General features: G+C 42.6%; 1 protein-coding gene across 2 annotated transcripts in view; it reads right to left on the reverse strand.

Moving 5' to 3' along the window:
* The window catches only part of GFM1 (G elongation factor mitochondrial 1), a 57,921-nt gene extending 53,234 nt beyond the window's left edge, over positions 1 to 4,687 (reverse strand). For both annotated transcript variants that reach the window (XM_030574476.1, XM_030574475.1), the window contains exons 1-3: positions 4,554 to 4,687; positions 1,756 to 1,908; positions 990 to 1,122 (exon numbers count right to left, since the gene is read on the reverse strand). In XM_030574476.1, the coding sequence (XP_030430336.1) occupies positions 990 to 1,122; positions 1,756 to 1,908; positions 4,554 to 4,628 (361 nt within the window). In that variant the 5' untranslated portion in view covers positions 4,629 to 4,687. The remainder of the gene's footprint in view (positions 1 to 989; positions 1,123 to 1,755; positions 1,909 to 4,553) is intronic.
* Between the last annotated feature and the right edge of the window lie 7,047 nt (positions 4,688 to 11,734).

Raw genomic sequence — 11,734 nt, forward strand, 5'->3', positions numbered from 1 at the left:
TTACCAGATACTGGTTAGATACCAACAGTCATCCTCTCTGTCCCAGAAACGTGGTTCATATCTGTTCTGGAGGGATCAATGTTAAAAGTAACATTTTTTTGCCCATTGCTATTCAGCCTTGGTCTCTCTTTTAACACTGCCAACAAAGAAGCTAATTGTCCACATAGTTAAAATCATCACAGTTGTCTACCAGAAGCCAGGAACCGCAAGTGCATTTCACAGGACACTGAAGAATGGTAAAGACATTAAGCATTTTCAGTCTATACCAAAGGCCCCTAATTCCAATGAGCGTCACGTGGGAGACCCTGCATGGAGGCTCCTGTCAAGAAGGGGGCCTTCGAGATGAAGTGCTCTGTATCTTAAGCCATTTCAACTGGGATTGAGATAAACATTTGGTCCAGTTGCTCTAATGTTTTCAACCACATTCTACAAGAGATGACTGTCATAAAGAGAATCTAAGTCTGTATGTTTGTCTTACTCAACCCTCAAACAAAATTCCAGTAGAGCAGTGAGTTTCACATGATTACTCCCAAGTACAGTAGAAACATGCAAAAGTGTCGAATACTTTTCGGAAAAGGCTGCTGGGTACAGAGCTGTAATACCTTTCTGCCTTTATTATTATGCACTGTTTTGATGGTGCCATAAAAAAAGTCTGTGCCTTGGCCTGAGGAGCTTACAAATATGTTGAAACAAGATGCAAAAAGACTGGATAAATCTGCATTCCGCAGTTGGCGAGGCCACTAATGATTACCAAAACAATTACACAGTGAATTTCCTCTGCTCTGTTGATTTCCACACTGGCAAACAAACAAACTGAAACATATACATGGAAGTCTCTGTTCAGTGCAACACTGTGTGATCAGCTCAGATAAACAGTTAGACTACTGTTATCAGACTGGTAACAGTGGTGGGGGAGAATCAATGTCTTCTCTGGATAAAAGATATTTTGGAGGGGGTAGCACTTACAAAGTTCTCAGAGTTCATGTTACCTGGTGTATCTATGATGTTGATGTTGGTGTCCTTCCACATGGTATAGGTTGCTGCAGACTGAATTGTGATACCACGCTGTCGTTCCAGCTCCATAGAATCCATGACAGCCCCGACTCCATCTTTACCTTTTACCTAAACACAAAAAACAAAGCATTTACTGCACGAAAATCTTCCACTGCCTTCAATGAGAATTTTGCCTGAATAAGCACTAACTAAGCATCTTTCACACAGGCAACAAAATTCAGCTGAGTTAGTGGCCCAAGTCTACAATCCTAACTAGCTTTGCTCTTTCCTTTGCATATCATTCCTGAAGAAGATCTGGTGGTCAAAAAGCCATTACAAACAATTCTATTTCACTGTGAATTTAATAAGCCAATGTATCTGGAGCCAGTGAGCACATTCTTTATGTTTTCTATTCCAGTTTGTCACATTCACCTTTGACTGCATGGAGTTTTCCATTTATGTTGGTGGTGGGTCTGTTGGAGTTTTTTTGTTTGGGGGAAACAGGGTGCTGGGGGGTGTATGTGACAGCAAATGTGTGTGACTTAGGGGAGGAGTCAGAGAGCATCAGTCAGAGAGCTGTCCCTAGGATTCCCCACTTGGCTTGTATTTCAAACAGGATCAATGGGCCTTTAAGCACAACCTTCTCATTCCATTCAGTACTCTTTGTGGTTCAACAATTCTAGACAACTCAATAGCTGAATCATTGCATATAACATTCAAAAGCTCCAAAATGAGTGTCATACCATTAATTCAGAGACAAACCTCATGCATCTGCGCTATCCTCCCAGTGTAAAAAAGGACTCGTTCTGTTAATGTCGTTTTCCCAGAGTCAATGTGAGCAGAGATTCCAATATTGCGGATCTTTTCATTGGGAATGATTCCTGAAGAACACTGTCTGCAGCCGTTCATGAGAAACTGAAAAACAAGAGCAGAAGGCCGTTCAGCCTCTTTTGTCCATGTCAGAACAACAATGGCTCCCCATAAGCATGCCTCAAGGAAGGTACCTTGTGACCAATAAAGTGATTCTTTTCTGTGATTTCTTCACTGTTTTACTGTGATAGAAAATAAATCAATTAATCTGAGCTCCCCAAGGATATTCCAGAACCCCCACCCAACTAGGGCAGCAGACAGCCTCCAACTCCAGGGCCAATCAATCCTGCACTTAGCCTGCCACTCCCTTGGACAAGCAGAGAGAGATGCTGCAATGAGGTTTCAGAGAAACTTGCCCCCTGCACCCTCTTGCTTTCTGGGATACCAGGGAAGATGCTGCACACATTCAAAAACAATGTGTGAAGTAGCAGTCTTACTTTTCCCTACATTTACCAGCTATTAACTCACTCAAGCAACCTCCTAGTTCTCCTATTGTGAGGAGGGCCATAGTGTGGATTTAAGGGGTCTTTGGACAATGTATTAAAGCCTATGCCTAACGGGAGCACCAGAGACACAATAGGTCACAAGATGACAGGAGAGATCAGGAACATCTGAAAATGAGCAGACACGATAGCCATTATTGGTGAGTTCATCCCTAAAAGTGGTGTGTGTGTGTGTGAAATTGAGGACTTGGACACTTATAGATTTACCCTGTCTCCCTTCTTTTCTATCCCTTCATTCCACACTCTTCTCTATGTCTACCTACTACTTTCCTTAGTCTTACTTTCCATGCTCTAAGATAGGAAACTGAATGAAGGGCATTTTTTTCCATTCATCGCCTCTTAATTTCTAGTCAATGACAGTTTGTCCATAGAAATGCTCCCACCATTATTGGCATCACTATTACAATAATAGTAAGAGTCTTAAATAAAAAAATGTAATCTCTGTGCAGATGAAGTCCCATGCCAATAACCTGCAGGTGAGAAGCAAAACCTATAGAGAGGGCAGATCAGGGCAAAGCTGAATAAGCATAGAGCAGTTCTGTGCAGAGGCAGGTCAGTAACAAGACGGGACTAGGAATACAATTAACAGCACTTACAGAGCCCTAAGAAATACAAACCACAACTGCAGGAAGAAGGGACCTGTTCCTTAGTTTAGAGCCCTCAACTAAAGCAGAGGGGGTAGGGGTGGGTTAAGCATTATATTCTAACATTGTGTTATAGTAGAAAAGAAGCAACATACTGTATCCAAGTGAGGCTGGGGGTACTGAGTTGGTAGAATGCATTTATCAAGGTAATGTTAGTAACCTTTGTCTGGTGATTAGAGCTGAGGTATAGAAGCCAAAATTCTTTAATTCTGTTTCCAGCTCCGTCACTGAGTCTGCATGGCCTTTAAATCAGCCAAGTCATATTCGGATGTCTGTAAAACTGAGATAACATTTACCTGCCTCACAAGGGTGTATGCAAGGTCTACAGGGGCAAAGACAAATATATATCAATGGCATTTTTATTCCAACAAAAGCTTTTATTCTTTGTTCGGATTTAAACATTATCCTGTGGTGTTTGCAACCCAACCATAGCAGGATTGTTCTAGCGCTTGAGAGTCACAAAGGACCACTGACTAAACTAGAATGTAGTTTGGTCAAGACGCAAAAATTAATCCCATACTCTTGCCAAGAGTCCCACAGGTTTAAGGTCTATGTTGCACACTAAAGCTGGTTTTGACTCTGGTTTGAGCCCTAACCCCCCTTCCATCCAGACACATCAGTCTAACTCAAGTCAGCGAGCACTCAGGACCAGAGTCCTAGGTCTCTACTATGGGGCTGACTCAGAGCCAGAGTCCCACTGTGATTCAGATCCAAGCCCTGTCATTTTGCAATGTGGACACATCTCAACTGCAGACTTGAGTATGGATGCATTTGCACAGCTGTAAAACCCCAATCTGCAATTATAAACCCAGATTTACCGTACAGTGTGAATGCTAAACAATGGACTTGGAAACACCAAGCCCACAAGCTTAAGTCCCACAGACCTGGGTTCACAATGCAGTGTGGCCATACCCTAAGTGAACATGAACTTTTATGAGTTGGGCATAGAACTCTGTAGATACCTGTTGTTTTGACAGGGCAGGGGAAGGGTGTTCAGCACATCTTTTGGGTGGCAAATAAGATGGGCTGCTCCACTTTACACACACTCAACCACACTCAGTTCTGCTCTGAGCCTGGGGGCTGCCAGAACTGTGACGCTTCCCCTAGACTCCATGAATCCCTGCCCATCGCCCACTGCATGCCTGGGATGACCCAATCCAGGCTTCCCCAAGGATCATGAACCCTGCCAGACACAGGTCACGCAAGTGAGTCCGGGCTTTACACCTAGTGGCAGAGGGAGCGTGGTATTCCGTACTACTAGGGATTTGGAGCTGCGCCCCGGTCCCGCTCCAGCTCCAGGCAAAAACCTGCTCCGCTCCAAAGCCCTGTCTACTACCGCCAGCCCGAACAGCCCTCGCCCCTGACACGACGGCAACAGCACCCAACGCCACTAACGGCCAGCAGCCCCGAGCGGCCGGGGCAGGAACTGGCCCTTTACCGACACTCCCCGGGCCGGGGGCTGCTCCCCCACCCAGAAGGACTCCGGCCCCCGGGCCAGCTTGGCCCCGCGGAAACAAGCGAGGCTCCTGGCCTAGCCCAGTACCTGCTGCCACAGCAGCGCCGAGCCCTGACGCCGCCGGGGCCCCAGCACCAGCCCGGCTCTGAACAGCTGCAGCATGGCGCACCTCTCCCCTCAGGCTCTGACCGTCAATGTCCCGCAGCCCGCGCGCTTCCGGCCCGACTAGGTATCACTTCCGGGGCAGAGAGGGGACCCGTCCGGCCCCTGGCAGCGCCACCTGCAGGGCGGGAGGGGGAGGAGCTCGGCGAGCCCTGGGCGCTGCTCGAGCCGCCTGGAGGAGAGTCTGTATGGATGGGAGCCAGGCCCTTCCGCTTCATGTGGCTTCCGTGGGGCGCTTCCCACTGGCGGGAGCATTCATCACAACCAATGAACGCCTCGCTCTCTCCTGCCACGCGCCACCAACGGAGTGCGCAGCGCTTTACAAAGAGGTCAGTATCGTTGGCGTCCTTTTACAGCTGGGGAAACTGAGGCACGGGCGGTGAATTGTCCAGTGGCAGCATAAGGAAAGGTGTCCCCAGGATTGCCAACCCCAAGCATTCGATAAACCTGTCTTAAAAATCACAAGATTTTTTTGAATAATATATTAATTACACTGGTCTACAATTTTTGAGAAGTCATCTGCTTCAGAGATAAAATGTGCTATTTTTTATGTATTTTGATGTGCTGAATTCAAATATGACAATTAAAACAACTGATTGGCTACTGTTTCTAAGATATTTAAGTTTTTACATTTTATGTCTATGTATATTGTGTAGATAGTAGAGTTTTAATCATAAATTGTACACCTAGGTCTTTTCATGTGTTTGTGGTTGCTTTACATGATAATATTTCACCTGTCCTGTTTATGTAACACTTTAAAAATCAGCAAAAGGGTTATATAAATAAAATTTATTATGAAACAAAAGGCAAAAAACTATTATGTACATAGTTTAGTCCTACTCAGTGTCTACTTGGTGCTTCTTGGCTTGTCTCTTGTATTCATTAAATGGAGCATCTCTTGTCACTGTCCAGCAATAGTCTGCAAGCATTGATAGCCTGCTAGGAGATTCCACTGCTGTAGTCTGGAGCCCAACAGCTTTGCCTTACTCTTGGATAGTTCCAAATCCCTGACAAGGTCATTCAGTTCACCTTGTGTTATGAGGTGTGGTTCAGAGGAGGAGGATGGGAGAAAATGTGGGTCCTGTGACATTGATGGTTCAGGACCAGAAGTTTCATCCTCTTCCTCTTCCTCGTCTGACTCAAGTGAGAATGATTCTGGTGCATCAGGAACCGGCACTCCTTCTCCGTGGGGTACTGGGCATATAGCTGATGGAAAGTTTGGATAATGCACAGTCCACTTTTACTTCTTTGACACACCTTTCCCAATTGGAGGCACCATGCAGAAGTAACAATTGCTGGTATGATCTGTTGGCTCTCTCCAAATCATTGGCACTGCAAAAGGCATAGATTTCCTTTTCTTGTTCAACCACTGGTGAAGATTTGTTGCACAAGTGTTGCAGCATATGTGTGGGGCCCACCTCTTGTCCTGATCTCCAATTTTGCAGCCAAAATAAAGGTGATAGGCTCTCTTAACCATAGTGGTTATACTGTGCTTTTGTGATGCAAAAGTCACTTCACCACAAACGTAGCATAAGTTATCTGCACTGCTCAAACAAGTATGAGGCATCTCTGCTCACTTTGGCTAAACAGAAATGTGTCCCTTTGCAAAATCAAACACTGACAAATAAGAGAGCACAACACTGTATGATTTCTAGAGCTCATATAGGGCAATTTGTTCAGCAGAGTGATGTAAGCTTCCTTATGATTGCATCATCCATGACTTCTAGGAATAACATGATACAATTCATATCATGTATGACGCAATACCAGCTTCAGATTGCATCATTCATTGTTTTGCCTAAAAAGCAAGTACTATCCAAACCCAGTCATAGATTTATTCATAGATCCAGTCAAAGATGTATTTTAGTCATTTCTGGTTTAAATTGAGATCCCTTCCCTTTATAACTCACTTATCCTCCGCCATTCCCAAGTCAAGGGTCGTATATACTGACCCAATAGCATATCTTGAAAACTAGACCCAATCAACAATTTTAAGCATCATTTTCGTTCTCAGTGACCCAGAATTAGTAAAGTTGGACTACATTTATTTCAGAAGCATTTTGGCTGTAGAGCAGTGTTAGTACTAGTATTAATACAATAATAATAAAGGTTAGATTCTGTGTATTGGCCTTCTGGATTATGAGCGTTAGGGTGCCCGTGAATCACATTTTTCAAGCTTCCTTTTCCTCAACCATGAAGGTTAGAAAGTTACAATTTTTTTAAATGAAAGCTGTGATTCTCCTGTAATCACTCGATTCCAGGAGCTGGAGCTTAAGAACTACACCAAATATCATGCTTTGCTGTCCACCAGCACTTTCCAGGCTAGTGAGGGCTGTGTTTCAGTGGTACTGTAGGTGTATAGCATATTAAGTGTTTTGTATAAAATATATTATTAATACAGTGTCCTTCCCCACCCCCAGACACACTGATTACATTATATAGATTAATCTGGCAAACAATGTCTTAATTCAAATCTAGGCACAGCAATAATGAGATGGGGTGTTTATACTTATTATTTATATTACAGTACCCTCTTAGAAACTGTATCATGTTGGGCCCCTTTGTGATATAAGTGGAATGGTACAAAAATTAGATAAATAGGACTTTTCTGGAATGTTAAAAGACTAGTCAGTGGTGGCAAAGCAGTTCTCAGAATAGGAAGAATTCAGTCCCAAAAATGAACAGGATGGAATGGCTTAAAGGTATAGGCCAAGTATGAAGACTTAAGACACCCTGGAATCATAAATTCAAATTGCAGCAAATCCCACTCACTGTCTTTCTAAAGTAGGAAAATATACCGTACCATGCACTATAAATGTGTGTGAAAAGGAGGAGGATGGGGCTTGTTTGTCCTTCTGACAGAATCTTAAAAATTAAAGCTGTGTCAGTTCTTTGTTGACAGTAAAGGTCCATTGCACTGATTAAGAAACATGTATACCTGAGGGTACCTCACTGAATTCCCCTCCTGCAATACTGCAGTGCATGTTATTGTCCACCCACAGGTGGGTGCATTTCAGGGACACTGTTTCGCAGATCATTTGGGATGAACTGTGCTATAAATATGTAATAGAAGACTAAAAAAAATATACCAAATATCTGCTAGCCAGAGCCTGATGTACTAGGGATGGGATGAAGATGGACACCAGACAGATCCAAGGACAACATCCTGTAAGAAGCCTGCTGCAGCAAAAGGGTTGGAGGGTTCTGAGATTTTTACTAGGGTGCTGGCCCAGAAACTGCTTGTGTCCTTAATCTTCCATACGTCACTGACTGGTATATGTAGCAAATTTTAAGCTTCCTCCTTGTTCTAACTGCTGAAAGGGAAAAGGAACTTCATTATCTGTTCTCTTCCCAGAGGAGACTCTTCTTTACTGCAGGTGCGGAGGATCCCATCTATTCTTTTGTACACAGAGTTTCCTGGATGTTATAAGGAGGCAGGATGTCTGTCTCTGATGTACTCTACCCCTCCCCTAGCCACCTGACTGAGGGTAGAAAAGTCTCCAGCTACTACTATCTTTCTCAAGAGCATCCTGTCTGCTGTGAGAGGGCAGTCTCCATTATTCTATTTCTCCCCTCCCCTCTCCCCATCTTCTCTGGTCTCCTGGCTTTTGTGCAGGGGGAGAGGAGGGCTAGGAAGTGTGGATGGATGGAGGGAAAGATGTCACCACTGCATATCTTTAATTTTAGTAACTCCAAGATCTGCCTCTGCAGATGCTCAGAACTTGCCCTACAGGAGGAAGATGTTGGACAGAGAGGTGCTCTGTAACTGTGGGGCCTATTTCTGCTCCTCCCTCAGATCACATATCTGGGCAGAGAGCCTCTGGGCTCCTTTGAGGAGCAGTGGGCTCCTGGACTCCTTTGAGGAGCAGTGGGCGCTGTCCAGGGTTCTCTTCTCAGTGTCCTCTTCTGGATCCCTGATTTTGACCCTGTAACCTTCACTTCTGTTTTCCATTAGTTATTTCCTGACTTCAGTTGAGACCTGGTTTCAGTGGCTCCTCCCCTTAGGCTGGGAGAGGGGCCTTTCGATGTGGGCGGGCTTCTGCTCATCCACTCCCCCCCCCTTCTTCCCCTAACTCAAGAGGTGCTCAGAACTTTGTCTTGCAGTGGAGGAGTAAAACTGAATGTTTGTCAGTTTCGCTGCTCCATCTTTATGTGTCACTGCTTACACTGAGCAGCAGCAGATGCGCTAGAGCTGGATAGCAGCAGGAAGACAGTCCAGAACTAGTTGACATTCTTATAGCTGTCTTCACAATATATGGAATTTTTTTTTTGTAATGAAAGGGTACATTCTGCAGTAATTTATGTCATGCACCCTCCTTCACCAAGAAAAGTTCCCCACTTGCCAATGGTAAATGGATTTTCCAAGCCCTAGTGTAAATTATTAAACCATTTTCAAAGAGGACAGGGGAAAATTAAAAGCTAGGCTGTGCTAAATTCTAATAATTATTTTATCAGGGGACACAACTGTGGTGGCTTATTGGCAGCAAGGAAGCAGAAACATTCAGAATGCTTGTGCTGTCACTGCTATACAGGTTTTTGATTATACTATGTATTAGTGCATAAGCACAACACATGCATTACATTCTGCTTTATTCTGCCACTTATTATAAGCAGTTATCACACCCTGAACACAAATCACAAATATATGCCAAAGTGGAAGATTTAAAACTTTAATTTGGTTTTTAATGTTGTGAAATTCTCCTCAGAGCATACTGGATCTGTACTTCATAGCAGGGTTTAATGATGGCAAGGAGAAATGTATAAATATTCCTAATGCAGTATGTTGCACTAGGGCAGGCAGACATGTTTGATGCAATAAGACCAAAATTTGAATATCTAGTGACCTAAATTGCTTAAAACATTGTCACAATAGCTATCCTATAAGTACCATCTCTTAATTCATTGCTGTTCACCACTGCAAAAGATCATCATATTTGTACTTTTCCTTTTTTTCAGAGTAGTTATCAGCATTACAGCTATCATGGAATTCACTAAAATGGATCACTACTTCATATGTAGTTTGTTCCAAACAACCTTAGATCGTTCTAGTAATAACAGCAACTCTACTCACAACTTGAACTTCAGCAAGTTCAACAGTCTTTTTCCAAAGTAAGGCAGAAAATCTGTTTGGTTCTTTGGATAGGAATACATATTCAATTATTTTAGTTCAACTTTTAATTCGTTAGTATGTTTGGAGATCAGAGTTATTAAAAGAACCAACTCTGGCCTCTAGCCAAATTATTCATACATTTGTGTATCCACACCTCTCTGTACTGTACTTCTATGTTTGGCATTCCTAAATTGATTGGTAACTTTAGATACGTACAAAATGTATATGTCATAGCACATACAACACAAAGCTTGCAAGCAGTATCCACATCTGGGAAATTCCTTTCTGATTGAAGCCTTCATCAGCTGTTCTATCTTGTCAATTACATGATTTATTGTCCTTGAAGTTTAACACATGCTTTGCACAGTGGGGAGGGAGGATAGAGGAACTACTGCAGCACTTGCTGTTTAAGTGTTCAGGTGCCCATTAATGTACAGCCAGGAAACAAAAATACCTTGATGGAAACTAAATACACCACAAAATGCTGCCTTAATTATACTCTTGTATCCCCACGAGTCAATAGGGCTAAACAGGCAGAATTAAACTAAGTTTTGTACAAATAAATCAATTTTAATTGTTTATATTACTATTAAGGAAACAGAACTTCAATTACCAAGTGTGCTGACATATTGAGAAAATTTTGCACTAAGCAGCTGTGTGACACTGTAAAAGTCACTTCACTTCTCTGTGCAAATTTCCCCTCCTACTCTTTGTGTCTCTATTTAATTGTAAACTCATCAGGGCAGGGACTGTCTCTTATGTGTTTGTGCAATGCTTAACAGTGTGTTTTTTTATCTCAATTGATAGCTCTAAGTGCTACTGTAATACAAATATGAACCTTCATCTAGTCAAACTGGTATATTGTATGTTAGAATTTGTGATCTAATTTGGTGTCATCTTACTCCTGCACGAAGTTTTACAGACTCCAAAGGGATTGCTTTTATAAGCAGGGCAGGTGTAATTTGGCCTTCCAATAAGAAGCTTCTTGGCTGATGCTTAAGTGCATTGCTGACTCAGTGCCTGAGTATTCAGTTGCACAAATACATCTGAGGACTCAAAATCTAATGTGATGTAAATTTGAATTTTACAAGTCTCACAGATGTCTACCTAGGTTGATGGTGTATGCAAATATACATGTAAATTGAATGTTGGGCACCAAAGCTCAACACCAGACTGAGGCCAATGGGAAAATTAGGCACTAAATATTGAGTTTTAATAACAATACTGTAGGGATTTCACAGGTTCTGGAAACACTACACTGGGAAAATGAATTCATACATATCTCAACCATTGCAGCTTCAACCATAAATCTTTCATCAGGCAGGTGGAAGAACAGGTTCGTTCCCTAGTGAAACTCATTTCCGGTGTGTCATCTTTTACTCTGCCAGGGTAGATTTCACTAGTCAGGGATGGAGGGGGGTGTAATCTCATCAGATAATAACCTCATGTGGAATAACTTTATATCTCAGGTGCATTACTACTCAAAGTAATAGTCTTCAACCATCCTATCTTCAAGAGCATAGAATTATTTAGAAGTATGCAAAGAATGGGATAGGTGTCAGATTTATAAATTTAAGTAACTACACACAGATGAAGAGTGTTACTCACAGGGGATTTTTTCTTTTTAAAATATCCAACACGTTTCTGGATATGGCTAAATAGTTCAGAACTAAACCCTCCAAAAGACAGAGTCTCACTTTGGGTGAATGCTAGTGTTCAGCTAGTAAACACGTTTTTCTTCTGCCTCACTGCTCCTCTCTATTCCTGCAGCATCACTCCATCTCTAGGTTTGTACATTTTAAAATATTGATTTGGTTAGTCACTTCAGGAAAGCGTTAACAAAAGATTCTAGTGTCTTGGACAAAAGACTTTTTACACAATGAGGCTTTCATTTCTACCACATCCTTGAGCAAAGTATTCTTTCAATCTTAACACTAGTCAGGAAATTCTCACCACCCAGTAGGGTGTTCATGATCAGAGGCATTACTTCCTATGC

This window comes from Gopherus evgoodei, chromosome 9 (genome assembly GCF_007399415.2).
Source record: "Gopherus evgoodei ecotype Sinaloan lineage chromosome 9, rGopEvg1_v1.p, whole genome shotgun sequence".
Lineage (NCBI taxonomy): Eukaryota > Metazoa > Chordata > Testudines > Testudinidae > Gopherus > Gopherus evgoodei.